Genomic DNA, 17,332 nt, shown 5'->3' with positions numbered 1-17,332 from the left:
CCTACTTTACCATATCATAATAGTCGCTGCTCCCGTGAAGGGGATTGTTTGGTGTAAACATAACCATTGCGGGACCAGATTGCAACTGATTGGACAGCATTTTACTCTTGGTATTTGTTGGAAAGATCCAAGAGCTCGACTGCTCCAGTTGATTCAATACGAACTGGATGATTGTTTCCGGCTGCCATTCCACCCAATCAAACTCCGCAAACTACAAAAACAAACTTGACGTCAACACTAGTTGGAACATCACATCCATCGCAACTGAGGCGCTCAGATTCAAAGGGGTGACATTTGCAGCCCAACTAAGTTAAGTGCGCCAGCGGGTTCCTTTATATCGTGAACACCAGATATATAAGTGTATTGTGGTGCTAGCCGCACCATATAGCAAGAAGCATAAAAAGTAATAAATAAATAACGCCATATGTTAAGAGGCAGTTGACACAGATAGCAGCAATGTTTCTCCTTAGTGTTCGAAATATTTGTGTTCAATATATAAAATTTATTATTTTGTGTTGCATATATTTTCAAAATATGGATGGTCCAAACGGAGCCCATGGAGATCGAGACGGACATGAAAAATTTGGGGGTAAGTATGATGTTAATTTTGGAAAGTTATATTTGATGTTCAGTGTGTTAAATCTTAATATTGTGGTTCCTATATTCAAGTATGAATTCATTCACTTACATAGATTGTTAGCGTAATATTAGTAATGCCTTAAATGATTCTTCATATCAAAATTGTTTTTAATTTTTTTTGTTGAATAATCACAGAATTGTTTTCCGAAATATTCCAGGTCAATTCAATAGCTCAAACAAGGTACATCTGGTAACCTTAACATATATGAAGTGTATATAGCCTTTATCTTGAACAATACAAGGAAATGAATCTTCCAAATCCAGTTAAAGCAAGCTTTCATAGACACACGCTTTAATAATTGCTACGTCTGAGAACCATTCGTCATGTTAGCAGATAAAGTAATAAAGCCGATCACATTTTTGTTAGCAATTATAATGAAACTAATTATTTTTTGTATTTTAAATTTATGTGTTGCGCAATGTCCTTGCTAACAATAATTATAAGATTTTTTTTGTAGCATTTTTTTTTCACATTTCGATGTATTAAATTATTGGTGCTGAAATCACACACTAATACTGAAAAAAGATATTTTCTCGACTCTGTTCCATAAAAGTTAGATTAGTTGCTAAAAATATTGCGCTGTGTTCCCATGTATGATTTAAATTAACAATATTAACAATTACCTCGAAACCTAAACAACAGATGGTGAGCGATGGTTTCAAAGGCCCTAGACAAATCGAACAACAACAACAACCGTTTCTTTTCTGTCGATTTTTTCTCTGTTATAAAAGCAAGACTTATACATGGACAGCACAGCCTGGTCTCCTTATTTGAGTTTAGCCTTTTTCAGCTCCTCAGGGGAGGTTCCGGATGTTAAGCATTTATTAATATCAGCAGAAAAGTTATTAGGAAGATTGTTCAACATTTTAAAGATCTCTTCTTTATCTACAGGTTTCAGGAATAATGTGAGAAACGTACTTAATGGCTAACCCCAACCTCATTTTGTACAAAATTTTTGTATGAATTTTTCCACTACAACGAATATTTTTAGCATTTGTCTATTGACCATGAGACTATATGAGAATTATATCACGTCATTTGAATAATACCTTGTATAGCCTACATTACTCGTCTAGATTAAAAATTAACCATAGGTTTCTACGGCAAGATAGTTATTTTTGTGTCTAGTGCTCGAAATGATGCTTTGGTAATGGAGAACTGGTTTTTTTAACGAGGCGCAGCAGAGAGAGTTAAAAAATAATTTTGACAATTGCTTCACAAATGTCACAAACTGGTTCCAAAATACCTGGTTTAGCAAAATATAAATATTGATTCTTGTACCCAACCAATTCTCCAGCGACATTTTTTGTTTAAAATTACTGTTGACCATGATATGGGGTAGGTCGTGATAATTAATTTTTCATACAGATTTACATTAGTTTCTGAAATCACCACCAGGTGGCGTAATTGCGATCGATTTTTAAAAAGCGGTTTATACAAAATATTCTAATTTAATCATAGTTAAAGTGAGAATTGCTGTAAAGCCGAGATAAATTCAAATCGCTTTTATTCAATGCTTCCTAAAAGGAAAATGGTGAGGGGATGCTTTCACATTTTAGGAAATAAATATTGTTAACTCCATCTGGAAACATAATGGAAGAAAATAAATCAAGCAATCAGAAATTATTCTATAAATTACCAAAATCCTTTAGAACAGAGACAAAAAATGATGAAACAGACAAAAAGAAATACTCACTAATGAAATAGACATAATGGAAAAGTGGAGAGAACACTAATGCTAATAGAAGCATTGCTGGGTGGAAGTGAATAACAATTTGAAGACAAAATAAAAGCAATTTATGAAGGCTGAAATGCAGGAAGAAGATGTATGAAAAAGTTATTAACAATAAGCAGTCCCAAAGGGGGTTTCGGGCAAATAGAGGAGCACAAGATCATATCTTTGTGTTGAAAGGCACTTGACAGAGTTCCATTGTCAACAGTATGGGAGAGAAAGGACACAATAAGAGAATAAGAATAATATGAGATCAAAAGGATTCGCGACTCAAGTGGGATTAAGACAAGCGGGTGCATTAAGCCCAACATTATTCATTGTAATCATGGATAAGATCATAAGAAGTATAAAAAGAGAAGAGAAGAGTAGAAAAAAAGTTTGTAGGATATAAGAGCTAGAGAAAGTGGAAATAGCTGAATCACTATTTGCCTACAATGTAGTGCATAGTCTACAACATAATCTGGAGATATGGAATGAAATTTTTAAGGAAAATAACATGAACATCAACACCAGCAAAACCAGAATAATGAACACAATATAGCAAAATATTACTATTAACATTGATGGTATAGACATATTCCAAGTAGAAAAATTTAGGTACCAAATTGAAAATACTGAAAGTCAAGAAGCTGAGACTAATTAAAGAATAGACAAAACAATAAGTTTATTCTACGCAATACATCAAAACATTTTTAGCAAGAAAGAAATATCAGAGTAAACAAAAATGCAAGTCCTTAAGACTAAATATAGACCAGTGCTAACATATGGTTGTAAGTCATGGATACTGTGACAAGAAAAGACAGAATCAAAAACACTCAAATAAGCTGAAGAGCTGAATGAATAGTCAATTGCTGAGTTCATTCGAAAGCAACAACTTAGATGGTGGGAACACATGCAGGTGAAGGAACAACATAGACCAGCAAGACAAGTTTATGAAGCAAAAATTCGCTAGACAAAAAAAAAGGATGTTAGCTGAAGCAATATAAAACAAAAGAAAACCATGGAAGGAAGCAGAGAATCTAGCACAAGATCGAAAAGCATGGAAGAGGTTCGTAGGAAGATGTTAATACAGATATTTTGAAATTTAGCCTTGTTATATGTTAAGTTTACCACAGTATAATGTTGAAAATAATTTTCAACATTTTCCTTGGTAGATTTACTTAAGTTTTTTTTATTTGTGGGTAAGTGTTAGCTAAAAAAAATTACCCTAATTTGATGCCACAGGTGCAGAGACAACTTCGGCTGCGAATTTTGGACAGGTTCAACGTAGAATGTGACCCTAGCCAGAGGATCTCTTTCCAAATATCTCAAAGCTGCTAGATAGTAAACTCCATACTCCCAGCTCCCGGGCAAAGTGTCCAACTGAGCCACTAAATATGCCTAAAATAGGAATATAAGTAAGCAATATGCAAGGCACAGAATGTTGTGACCTAAAAACATAGTTTTCGGAATGTTTTGCTTTTATACTATACAGGTTGTTGTGTTCAAGATGTTTAATATATAAAACGTGTTTTTTTTTTAATGGAACTCTCTTTATATTACAGCATTTTTGTATCCTATGATCAAAATAAGCACCCGTTTCAACAAGGTTTTTCTTACCTGAATATTCAATAATTTGAGTTTAGCCGAAATTTAATCTAACTTTTGCTTCTCACACAAACATAAAAAGTATTTAAATTATCTTACATCTTATACTAGGTGGGAAAAAGTTATAATAATCTAATAACTAAGTTAATAACAAAAAGTACTAACCTCTCCGTAATCATATATCTGGTGCTGGCCAAACCTTCGAATTGGATTCAGCAACCTCTGAAGGAAACTGATTAAGTGCGCAGCTGTAATCGGTCCGCTGTACTGCACTCCTCTCAAGTTAGATGTGTACGCAATCATGACTGGCCATCTTCAATAAAGAAATTTAGGATCTTAATAGAACTCAAAAGAAAAATTTTTATATATCCATAAGAACTTTTTTTTTCTAAGTAGTTGCAATTATATAGGGCATTTCATAAGTATCCCACAGCACTCACCTTCCTCATTTTAAATGGAACATTTTGTATATTGTTTAATTTTTAGATTGCTAAGAAAATGTTATTATAGGTTTCCTTACACTAAAATTTTGAAAAATGTAACATAATTTTACACAATACACTTTTTAACAAAATTAGTATTGAAAATTGATTTATTGCTTATAGGGCGTTTTAAATTTAAAAACTATTTGCGTAATTTTCAAAGAAGCAAACTTTGCTTTCTTCAAATACTTATACTGCTGTATATTATTGTATGGTGTGATGTCCAACGTAATTCCATATTGATTGATTAAGACTATGATACCTTTCGTTTCATAAAAGAGCAGCCATGGGTTAAAGAGGCCCAATAAGCTACCTTCATAATCAAAACCAAAAAAATGTGACCACTGTACAGTCTACCAAAATAAGTCTAAAAAATACTGTAAACTACCGAGATTGGCGGTAAAAAATTTGATTGCTAAAGTGGTCTGAAGAATATCAAAAATCAATTGATTGCTTCACCAATTAAAAACAAAAATATTGGATTTCAAATATGGTAAAGCAGAAAGCAAAAATATTTTTTAATAGAAGAAAACCTGTTACAAAATAGTCTATTATGCAACCAGTTTCAAAAATGACACTTTAGTCACCAGTTTGTTTAGGCACCAGCAGAGTAAGAAGTCTATAAAGTCTTTGCATACCACTATTTTTTTGGTACCTTTTTACACAACAGTACAAAGTGAAAATATCATTTTTTAAAAGTATTGGAACTACTGGTCACTCTTAGCCCATGACTAAAGTATTGAAAAAGCTCAACATTGCTTTTGGTAATGTTTAATGAAGCTGATGTTTGAAGTGATACTATGGGCACATCTGATCAGTGGATAATTGAGCATTTTGGAGTAGAGGGCAAAAAAACCTCTTTTCATGTACCTGTAAACTTTAGTATACTGAGCTCGACATTCTCCTTGTGGGTGCCAACAATTGACAGCTGCAAACTCAACTATACCCTTCATGTACACAGACGCAGCTTCAAAATGCTCTCTTGCTGCTTGACTTTCAGCATCCCATGGGGAATAATACATTATAAGTGACAAGTCAGAGGTACGAGCCAATTCAATGGCTTTGCTGATCTGACCCCTATACCAATCCTTTACCGGAGAATCAGGAAGGAAAAAAGGATAGGCTGCGGGTGGCTTGGACACCTTCGGTGGGCTACAAAAAAAATTATAACAAATAACACAACATGAAGTAAAATAAAAAAATTACAATTAAATACTTCATTCATTAACTCTATTCAGAATACAGAAAAATATAGAAAACTATAAAATTTTGGTAATTTTTACTAATTTGCTATTGCTCACTCCCTTAAACATGATAAAATATTAAAAAATTGGTTTAAAAAACATCAAGAAAACTTACTCATGTGTCAGTGCAGCATATGCCACTAAAACTAAACAAAATAAAGCCAATTCCCTGGTTAGATCAAACATCCTAATCATATATTTATTTAAAGGATTTTCGAATATCGCATCGTTTGCTTGTAAACTTTCAATACTGGAATCACTATCAGACCCTTCATCTTTATCTTCAACTTCCTGGCCTGTTTCCAGCAAATGCTTAACCTCCACGTTGGTTAACATAACCGTCGAGCCTCATTGGACACTAGCGCATTTGTATCAATAACTTTTCACATAATGTTCACGTAATTGGCCTGGATATTAAATCGTTTTTAATTCAAATCAGTCTGTTAACCTAAAACTCAGTCGACGTTTATGAGAAACGTCAACCAAGCAAAGAAACATAGATGATGGTAAACAACAGAAGATAGGCGCTGCGTTCGCTTTCCAAAGAAATTCATGAAAATTCTGCCGTTGCCAGTTAAGATATCTGGTTGGGTGAATTTTTTTGTTAAAATTTTGATTCAGGTAGGGAATGCAAATATTTTAAGAAAACAGAAATTTAATGGTAATTTACTTCTCATCTCAAATTTATAGCATTATAACATATACCTGTGAAGCAATGATAAGAAAAATGTTGAGAAGGGCTATTCAATATGTGACAGTTGAGATTTTTGCTTGAAAATATTTTTAAAATTTATTTGATTTATTTATTCGCTACCTGGACCTATATAACAACGAAATAACAAAATATAGCCAAAACAAAAAAAAAACAAATGTCATCAAAAGCCAATTTAATTACGGAACGCAACCATTATCTTTGAGTAACCAAATTATTTTCGCGGTGGGAATGTCTGCCCTTTGGTTTTTTCAATCTATGATTTTCTTTGTGGTCTGTTCGTGTCAGTTGGTGTCAAGAGAAATTTCAATTTATTAAAAAACTAAAGATGGGATTCGGCGATTATCCAGTTGAATACGATCCTAAAAGGCATGGCCCTTATGATCCAGCACGATACTATGGCAAACGTTAGTAATGTTACGGCCTTTCATTATAACCTGGCAGTTCCAGAACTTATGTAACACTCACTTTATTAATTTCAGCGGATACCCCATTCGGTCAATTAAAATTGTCTGAAGTAGGAGCATGGATCGGTCGTCGTAACAAGACCCCTTCAGCAATAGCTGGAGTTTTCAGCAGAGGTATAGTTAGAGTAATAAATAGTAAATGGGGTTGACCAGTATCAAATTTTTCCTACAATAGGTCATAATAATGATGTGTAAAGAGTGTTTTAAAATAAAAATGCGAAAGATGTAGGGGGGTGATTCCTTGTTTAAAATAAAGGGTGGTATGGCGGAAAAATAATGCATTTTTATTTTAAACATGGAAATAGAACAATAAATTATTATCTAACTATTACTATTATAAAAACCCTTTTCTTATCAAAATTTTGGAAGAATTTGTGCTATAACTTAAAAAAATATATTTTTTAAATTTTATGTTTTATTTAGAAACTTCTGGTTCCCTGCAAATTTTTCATAACACTTACCATTTCGGAATTCATTTTACATTACTGCCAACCAAAATTAGTACGGTTTTAAAGTTGGTTGCTCTATGTCTTATAATTTTCCAAAATAAATGTCATTAACTTTAGAATGACCCAACACATTTTGGAGTTGTCAATAGGGGCTTTCTTTAGGCTATTAATACTGCCCTGAGCAGATTTATTTGATTTGTATCGCTGCTAGAGGGCGTTTTGTAAAATTTTGTTTATCTCAAAAACAGAAAATCAGTAAAAAGGGTTATAAATTTTGTTGAGTCTGTATGTTTTTTTATTCCTTTTTGGATTATTGTTTTTCTAAATTTTGTTTTGATTTCAGCTTATTGGAGATGGCAACACAAATATGTTCAGCCCAAAAGGGGTGGAATTGCCCCTTTCTTGCATTACGTGTTTGGTGCTATGACCATTTTCTATGTCATGAATTCCAACAAAATCGGTAAGTATACTGAACAGCTATCAACATCAGGGCTAAAGAATAAAGATAGTAGAACTCAATAAGCAATTACTAAAGCTTCCAGTAATTGTTGAAAATCAATGGAAAAGCTAGAAGGAAAAGGTTTTGCCTAGAAATGTTAATCATTTCTTTAATATATTATGAATAAAGATGGCATTTGCCAGGAAGTTTTGAAGCATGCACTAGACCATTCCACAATTACAAGTTTTGCTGTTGTTTTTGGCCAGTTTTCATCCCAAAATGGCAGAATTTTTAAGACGTTAATTGAAAGTAAGCAAGATTATCAAAAATTACATCCTCCCAATGTATCTTCATAACATTTTGATTGGCTGTAACTCTTTTGCTTTTTACAAAACTTCTGGATTCCTCCTGCGTCGGTTTTTGCTTAGTCGAAATTGTTGACGTTTCACCAATCATCCTGTTGGTTTCTTCAGAGCTTGACTGAAACTAGCTCGTATTTTACTCTGTACCAGCTTATATATTGCTTGTGGAGGGGGGGGGGCTAATGAGGTGTATAAACACGGTCTCGGATGACTGATTCCCGATTCCCTGATGAGTTTATCTGTCTTAGTCGTAAGTAAGGCTCTTTCGTGTTCTTTGAGCATAGTTGATATTTTGAATTTTGTCTTTGACGGACCGCAGATGTTGAGAGGTTTTTGGACAAGTGGTAAATCTGGTTTTGACGTTATACTTCTTTAGAACTTTTGATATATGGTCAGTGATGTTTTGAATGTAACTAAGGACCACAGTGGCAAGTGTAGGATTGCTTTCGGCTTTATTGCTATTGGAAAATTGTGGTGAAGTGTATTTTTTGATGGAAGGTTTAATATCTTTAATGTGGAAATTATTAGAGAGAAGAGCAGAGTTAAGGTGTTTTAATTCTGTTTTCAGTGGCTCGGGCTGAGATAGTTTTAGGGCTCTGTAAACAAGAGAGTTGATAACCGATGATTTTTGGGCCGGATGGTGATGTGATCATGCATTAAGGTATCGGTGTGTGTGTGTAGGTTTTCTGTAAACACAATGACCCAATGTTAGGTCTGATTTTCTATTGATAAGAATATCTAAGAATGGCAGGTTATTATTATCTTCCAACTCAATAGCAATGAGGCCGAAATCAATCCTACGCTGACCATATGGTCCGTCAAAGACAAAATTCCATTTGAGACGCCAGGAGTTTACAGCATTCCATGCATATGCGGCAAAGAATACATTGGAGAGACCGGACGAAAAATATCAACTAGGCTCAAAGAACACGAAAGAGTCTTACTTACAACTAAGACAGATAAACTCATCAGCTGTTGCCGAACACACTCATGAAACCGGGCATAAAATTTTATTTGATAAAACTAAAATTCTTGCATGTAATCTTCTTCTTCTACCAACGAAAAATCCGAGCGTCTATAGTTTCTTTTAATGGAGCACATATGTGTTGGTATTTAATAGAATATGTTATACTGATTGCAACTGTATAACACACTATATTGTATTCTAGTATTTTAGTGAAAGAACAGAGCAGGATGGATTGTTAAATAGATATAATGAAAAGAATCATTTTGATTTATTTTATGAACGGATGAAAACACATTCCCACACAAGACAGTCCTATTATAGACAAAATACCCGATACTGGTTTATTAATAATCCTAGACATGAAATAAAAGCACGAGGGTTTGAATCGCTTAATGTCTGGTATGGTATTGTAGACACATATTTTCAAAAAGTGACTAGATTATTATTTCTCTTAGAACGCTCTAATATGGCATGGTAAATTTTTTAATATGGAATATCTAACGGTGGGATGGGGAATGGACTGAGTATTGATTGGCCAGTGAACCAACCGAACTTGATATTACTTTATTTCTTCTATTTTTCTTTGTGATAATGTTGTGGAACCTCTGCTGGAAATTAGAGTGGCAATCAATCGCTTAAGAAACTATCAAGAACTATTATGAAATGCCAAAAATTACACGATTAAAGCTGACGAAAAATGTATTGAACAACATGGCGGTCACAAACAGCAGTATTTAGGATGTGAGAAGAATTGTATTGTTATTTTTGCCAATATCTCGAAAATAAGTAAAATAAAATACGAACTGTTATCTAGGATCATTAAAAAATAAGAAAGATACAGAGTGGACTTAAAATACAAATGGGTTTTTAATAAATATTCTAAATATCCGACCGATTTTGTTGAAATTGGATAGTGTTTGTTGTGTTTAGCATTAATTAAATTAAGATTATAAAGTGCAGTGGCGTCCCGGGATGCACCGAATATTTGTGACAAAAATGTGAGCCACTGACTTTTTTTACTACTTTAAATTTTTTTTGTCAACAATTAAAAATGCAACTTGAAATGCAACAAACCAATTTATTGTAAATAAATTCTAATCGTTTTAACTATTATGGACATTTCTTGGATTGTGTAGAGACTAACTTATCCCTAACTAGATAAAAATTTTTAAATTCAATGACATGCAATAAATTTAGCAAGATTAAAAAAAAATGATCTAAAATTATGGGAACGTTATTTGCAGACACCCTGGAATCACAATATCGTGTTCTACTGAATACCGGTAAAAAAAAATAGGGTGTTTATTTTAAAAATATATCAAATAGGCTGATATCTCAAACAATTGTTAGTTTTTTGTTTGATATGTGATTTAGGAAAAAACCTTTGTTTGTATATCATTCAAAACAAAAGTGGAATGGAACACTATTTTGTGGAAGTAAGTTGTGACAGACATTGTGGAAGTTTGCTGGCTTTAGGTCGACAGACCTTAAGTTTTTAAAGTGTAGTTTAGTGACAAAAATTGTTGCTTATCGAATTAGTGCCCAAAACTTGCGAGCAAGTCAAACAATGGATACAATTTACCAAGGCTACGCAAAAGAGGCTAAAAATAAACACCAACTTATTTCAAAGAATTGATTGCTTCGTTTATTCATATTTATAGTAGTGCACTTTACTTACCTTGTTTTTTTTTAGTAATTGTTTGGTTGTAGTCTGAAATCCCTTTCTTTTTTATTTTGGGAACTTCCAACTTATTAAAAATTACTTTATTTTCTTGCACTTTACTGACGAAAATTAATTTCTTGTGTTCTTGAGTATCTTCGGCATCGGTGTCACAGATCGAAAATAATGCTAAATTATTTATTTTTTATAAAAAAAAATCGAAAAATTGTATTCAAAAAAATTATTTCCTTTGCAGTTTTCGTTTATTTCAGTTTAGTCGAATTCGTCGAGGAGGTAACTTAATTTTTTTGTTGATATTTTTAAGGTCTTTAAAACTTTAAAAGGAACACAACCAAAACAAACGAAAAAATAGCTGCATTCATAACCACTTCGTTAGGGCCTAGTTTCATCATGAAATGTCTAATGTTAGACAGAAAACAATGCTTTCCTATATTGTATGTCAATGCTATCCTATTTTGTCTGTTCTACTAAAATGCTTTTTTTTCAGGTCGCGAGAGACGCTACAAGTACCACTAAGGATATCGGCATATTGTTAGTAGTCTTTTTGCAACAACTTCAATTTCATTCGTTAAGAACTACTGAATTCTGTAGAAAATGAGTATTTTTATTTGCAATCCATCCCATTTCAATAAAATTATATAATCAATCCTCAAGGACGTAGGAAATGGGAAGGTTAATATTCAAATAAAAAAATTTGTTGCAGCCATGTTTTATTGGTAAAAAAATATCTCCTAAACTATAATTTAGCCAACATCGTGTCTTATATATTGTACAAGTACCAAATATTTCCAATGGTACAAAACGGACAAAGTAAACCGTGCAGAAACAGTTAAAAATTTTACCAAACTTAAACTCCTCAACAAGGTAAATATATCACAACTCCACGTCTGCATAAAAACTTTTCTAAGACAACAATAATAATGTTCGCTTGGAATGATCATATTTGGTAAAACGCGGCAAAATAGAAACCAAACCAACCAAAGCTTGTCACGCCAATTCAAATTTACCATTTAAATAGACAAGTTCCTTAACTTGGCCTTCAAAGTTGGAAATATATTTTTTTCCGGAAATTTCAAAAAGCGTGGTTAAGTGGGCTAAGAGGAAATGCTGGAAATTATTTTCTGCAACAACTTCAAAAATGAAATCCGTCTTTCGAACGACAATGAGTATAAGATGTGCATGGAAGATGAGGATAGTGTCCATGCACTTTGGTAAAATAACGGACTTCATAGGAGGGCTGAACGTGATGGAAGTTCACCATGCCGGCCACACACAAAAATCGAAACCTAACCTTTTTAAATCTGAGACAAAATCAAATCTTTTTTGTTCTTTGCGCTGCCTCTTAAAAGGAAATTGGTGGGGCGTGTTTGAACGTTGATTTAACGCGTTTTAACAGACTTGAAGTCTCAAAAAAGGGAGTTTCCTAGATTTTCCTGCTATTAGCCAATTTCTCACTTAATGGTATAATGACATTTTACTTCATTAGATAGTCAAATAAGCACTCAACAATCTATCTTAATATCTTCATTCTAACAAAATAAGAATACGAGACCTTAAAACTAAAAAAAAATCTCAATTTTGTGAATTATTTCCACTTTTGCGGATTGTTAATGTTCAATTATCCGAAATTTACTAATAAGCTAGCGTTACCAAATTTTGATACCCTTGCTCGTTTTGAAATAATTTGGAGGTTACCAATACTAAGAAATGTCACTAGCATAAAAACTTCCTGACTAACACTCCGAATCTGAAAAGGTGAACGCCAGGGAGACTGACATGCATCAGACAACCACATGAAAGACGTCTATGGCAATAATTGGAAATTAATTAATTCTGTCAAAGGAGTGATTTTGATTAGTAAATTTAAAAAGTGGGTAAAAATAAATTTATTTATAGCGGATATCAAAACATGGTGTTATCAGCAACAGCTGTTGTAGACCCGTTTTTTTAGTAAGTAAACTTTGATGGAAAATAAAAATATCTTACCGCCTTTCGTTTTTGTTTGTTTGTTTTTGTTATATTGTATTATTATATATTACGCAAACACCGAAATATTGAAGGGAGAAATAGGGCCCACAAAGCAAATAAAGCTTACTCAAAAAAACTCAATTATTTGACTATCTATTGACGCATAAAAAGACCTATTGATGCTTTTTTTTCAGAAAATTTTCTTTTTGGGATTATGTCGGAAAAAGCCACCTGGTAGCCAGGTAATCAATCACAACCGCGAACAGGACGATTGATAGCTTAGCAAAAGCCCTGTTAACGGGTTCAAGTTTCAAGCTTATTATAGTGGAAGTATTTTTTATTTATTTATTTCTGAAAACGTCTGAACACTCCGCACTACTTTCATGGCGGGAATAGAGCACGGAGTATTAGACAAAAAGATTTGAATTTCTCAGATTTCAAACATATCAAACAACTATATGGTTAATATTGGATTGTATTTTTTGGCCGATTTACTTAACATTTCGTTTCTCTAATGCGGCCCTTCTGGGACATCAGGTATTTGAACGAAATTATCCGTTATCAAAAAATTACCCAAAAAACGTTCTTCTAAAAAGCCTCCTACTAAATATGAACATCCAAAACTAACCGAGATACGATCGACCTGTTTAATATTGCAAAAATCGGGCACAGCTGCCGTAAAACGTAAAAAAGGGTAAAAATTACACTACAAAAACCTTAAGACGAATCGATTAGCTTAAATTAAAAAAAATAAAAACACGTAAAATACTGATTTTTTTTTTGCGAAATAAATTAATCTAAAGGAGAGCAGAAACGATATCGCTGACGTTTGGGTCGCGATATCCAAATCCGCGGGTTATCAGGATTAAAAATTAAAAGAATATCACTCAGTGGTTAATACTACGAAGGTACTACGATCCCATTGCTCCGTACTATACATAAATGTCATGTCTTTTGGGTTATTTTAGCAGAAATGCTTTTAAGTACGTGCAGATTATTTACGAAATACTGTCGATCGATTGTTTGGAGCAAGGATATTGCAAAAATTAAGAAAATGCAAAAAAAAATCGCAAACGGGCAAAGCGTATAAATATTAAAACAATTAAATAAAGAAAGAGAGGATTGCGACCTATATTCTAAAATGTATACAGGGTTGCCCAAACTCGATGTCTCATTAGAAGTACATACATAGTCTTCAGGTTATTGCAGGGTTGCCACATCCACTAAAAGTATAACTTTTTTAGTTCGTAAGTTTTTGAACGAACAAATAAAAATCATGAAAATTGACAAAACGTAGTTTATAAATAAAATTTAAAAAAAAATAATACTAAAGAAAATGATGAATATGATCCATATCAGGTTTAATCAGTTTTTCTTTTTAATATCGAACACCAGGGGGTGGAAACTAAGCATTTCCGAACCTATATGTTTGCCTAAACTTTTTTTTTTGGAATGACAAACCTCCCTGGTGCGTTTTTTTTTGACATACCATCTATATAGCTCTCTCAAGATGGTTTTGAGATAGAAAATAGTTTTCTATCACAATTTTTAAAGAATACTACCATTTTTTCACCTGCATTTTAAGCGAATATAAGTGTGCCATAAAAAATAATTTTTATTTAACAGCTCAATCATCTAGCACTCACCAAATATTTTATATAATTATATATGTTATTTATTTATTATGTTATAATCTAATTCCATTTTGCAGGTATGTTTTATTGAAATAGTATAGATGGCAGTTCTAGAATTTATCGGAGTATTATTTTCCCGCATTTTTATTGAAATATCATATTTTTTGCGGTAAGTAGTGTTTTTTATGTAGATATTCGCTTTATTTTTTCGTCCTTGCATACGCTGTTTCACTTGCCAGACTCACCCATTGGCTTCAAATAGCATCGTAGTTTTTTGTAAACAATACTGTCTTAATTTTTTGGGACATATCACATATACATTACCACGTACTAAAGAAAAAAAGAAAATATCAATGTAGTTTCTACTTTTTTTAATTTAAATTTGGGCTGGAAAAGGTTAATATGGAGTAAACATATTTTTTCTTTTAGATACTGCTTAAGTATAAGTAAAACAAGAAACACACGAAATCTACAGCACCATCTGTCAAAACAACATGACATCTTTCGCTTATAATGAAGAGCTTAACTCCGCCCTTGTTCCTTTGAATACTTCTCTTCTGGTATTTTTTCTTTTCAGTTATCTGTTTCTCTATTTCAATTTGTATTTGTTTAATTATCTATATTTTTTACCAATAAGGGCCATTGATTATTAGATTGCTTAGTTGTTTTTCTGTATGGTTTGTTTTTAATTTTTATTGGTCTGGTGATGCCATTTTAGGCGAAGCTTGTTTCATGTTTTCACAAATAATACTGTCGATTTCCTGTTTTTTTTCCCTATATGCTATAGCTTTGCATCATTATTTTTCCTCTACTAATGTTTAATTTTTTCCTTTAGCAATTGATAAATATTTTTATTTATCAAGTAATGAATAATTGCTCGGAAAAGCCACCAATCGTTTTTAATCCTTCAATCATATAATTTTGGTATTTGTTCCTTAAGTCATGTCGCCTTTAACAATAAATTTGATACTTATTTTCTAAAAAATTTTTTTTATCTCCAAATTAGAGCTATAACACATAGTGTAGAAAATTTCAGTCACAGAATCTAAAAATGTAATAATATGCAGGCCATCTCTATTAAAAAAAAAAGTTGGTGCGTGGTTCGAGTAGAACTGTCTGCTAAAATGTCCGGAATATTTTAAAACTCGAAATTATAGCCTCCTATAGTATACTTTTAACGGGCTATCGAGTTTGTGGAATCCTGTACATAAAATTTCAATATACCAAAAAAAAATTCTCGAAACTTATTACTGATTACACCGATAATTTAGTATTGCGGAAGAGCTGTCTATATACAAATATAAAAAATCTGTAAAAAATCACACGCGCACACTCGGTAGGGCAGGTATACATAGAAATTTTGATTACATAAATGGACTTAACATTAAAAATAAATTAGTACAATAATTAAATATCGATGGAGTATCATAATCGTCAGCTATCGTCAAACATTCGAATTTTTAATTATGGAAGAAGGATGGCGAAAGCTTTTAACGTTTACTGTATTAGTACAATAATTAAATATCGATGGAGTATCATAATCGTCAGCTATCGTCAAACATTCGAATTTTTAATTATGGAAGAAGGATGGCGAAAGCTTTTAACGTTTACTGAAGCGTATTGAAAAAAAAAGGACAAATCGAGTTCTAAATATACCCCCGATACTCGGCTAATGTAATAATTTCTATAAATCTATATATAAAAGTTGAATTTATTTACGAGAAAACGGAGAACTGTAGAAAAAAGCAGAGTACGGCGTTGCATTTGACTTTAAAAATGCCTTAACAATGCCGATTCCAAATTTTTATAATTAAAAAAGTTATATCGCCCTATATATCGGTTGGTAGTGAAGGTATCGCCGTGCGGTTTTAACTGTACATCAGAATTGTTTCATATCTTTTACAGCTTCTCATACAAGGTACTATACTGTTTTCTGTCTTCATTTTGATTAGTTTGCAGATACGTGTAGCCCGTCTTACGCGACTATGCTTTCATTGCGTTTCGACAGGTCATCACAATTGTGTTTCGTAAAAATCCGCTGTCAAGAATGAAAATTGTTGGATATATACTTATACATAAACGTCAAAATATAATTCGCCGCCCTTCGGACGTCCCTGTTTGTTCGGTGCCGCATTTCCGATTACAACAAAAAATGTAAAAATGAATACTCGAGCTTAGCTAAAACTAATCAAAAAAACATAAAGGTTCTACTGGCATAAGCAAAATGTTTGGTTATGTTCAGTTGATATAATATAACTTCAGTAACGGTAAAACACTGGTAAAAAAATTCGAATAATAATGCGCCTTGTGGAATATATCACATCGAGTAAAGAAAATTCTTGTTTTTTTCGCTTATATCGGGGGAAGGGGGGTAGGGTGGGGTCGGATGAGTATTATCGGGTAAGTACACGCGCACCAGTTCGATCAAGTCGGGAAGTTCGAACGATATAGGTGCACCGTTAAGGCCGAAGACACTGCGTGGACCTTAAACATTCCAGAACGAGTAATCGAAGAGAGCATTAAAAATTTTTTCGATAAATTTCATTATTCGCGGCGGTGTAGGTAGTTAAGGTCGCTTACCTTGACGCTTGAACCTATAAAAGTAAAATAAGATCTTTATATTCACAATGACACTTGTATGGTTGTGGAGCCAGCTGCCATTTTTTCGTTAATTTCACACGTGACGTTCAAACCCCTAGCATGTTGTTTCCTCATCAACAAACATTTTCCCTTGGAAATACGCTACAATTACCCCCCCCCCCCCCCCTCCTAATGAAGGAAATATACAACCGATCACAGGCCTGTTTTTCATTAATAGTGCAATTTTGCTCATGGCTGATGATATAAAGAATATTTTATAAAGTGACTGTTCATCTCCGCACAATGATTTGGAGACATCGGTTCCACATCCCCTCTATAAGGTATTGTTAAGATGATGACACTTTTAAAGATTTGGGTGTAACGTTTG

At 33.0% G+C, this 17,332-nt stretch overlaps 2 protein-coding genes across 2 annotated transcripts in view; one reads left to right on the top strand and one right to left on the bottom strand.

Moving 5' to 3' along the window:
- The window catches only part of LOC132699190 (thioredoxin domain-containing protein 11), a 28,734-nt gene extending 22,578 nt beyond the window's left edge, over window positions 1-6,156 (bottom strand). The window contains exons 1-5 of the mRNA XM_060665766.1: window positions 5,801-6,156; window positions 5,312-5,593; window positions 4,125-4,272; window positions 3,579-3,752; window positions 11-211 (exon numbers count right to left, since the gene is read on the bottom strand). Of these exons, the coding sequence (XP_060521749.1) occupies window positions 11-211; window positions 3,579-3,752; window positions 4,125-4,272; window positions 5,312-5,593; window positions 5,801-6,021 (1,026 nt within the window). The 5' untranslated portion in view covers window positions 6,022-6,156. The remainder of the gene's footprint in view (window positions 1-10; window positions 212-3,578; window positions 3,753-4,124; window positions 4,273-5,311; window positions 5,594-5,800) is intronic.
- Window positions 6,157-6,643: 487 nt separating this feature from the next.
- On the top strand, window positions 6,644-11,425 carry LOC132699590 (putative ATP synthase subunit f, mitochondrial). Its single transcript, XM_060666395.1, has 4 exons — window positions 6,644-6,804; window positions 6,880-6,978; window positions 7,657-7,773; window positions 11,250-11,425. The coding sequence occupies exons 1-4, from the start codon at window positions 6,726-6,728 to the stop codon at window positions 11,276-11,278; spliced, it is 324 nt and encodes a 107-aa protein (XP_060522378.1). The 5' UTR covers window positions 6,644-6,725; the 3' UTR covers window positions 11,279-11,425.
- Window positions 11,426-17,332: the final 5,907 nt, after the last annotated feature.

Source organism: Cylas formicarius, unplaced genomic scaffold, assembly GCF_029955315.1.
Source record: "Cylas formicarius isolate icCylForm1 unplaced genomic scaffold, icCylForm1.1 PGA_scaffold_3__17_contigs__length_32017465, whole genome shotgun sequence".
NCBI lineage: Eukaryota > Metazoa > Arthropoda > Insecta > Coleoptera > Brentidae > Cylas > Cylas formicarius.
Note: the sequence above shows the minus strand (reverse complement) of the source record. Positions and strands in the feature narration are given on the sequence as shown.

Coding starts and splice junctions, on each gene's coding strand:
- LOC132699590 (XM_060666395.1), top strand. CDS start 6,726: ATGGGATTCGGCGATTATCCAGTTGAATACGATCCTAAAAGGCATGGC. Junction 6,979..7,656: donor AGCTGGAGTTTTCAGCAGAG/GTATAGTTAGAG, acceptor TTTTGATTTCAG/CTTATTGGAGATGGCAACAC. Junction 7,774..11,249: donor CATGAATTCCAACAAAATCG/GTAAGTATACTG, acceptor CTTTTTTTTCAG/GTCGCGAGAGACGCTACAAG.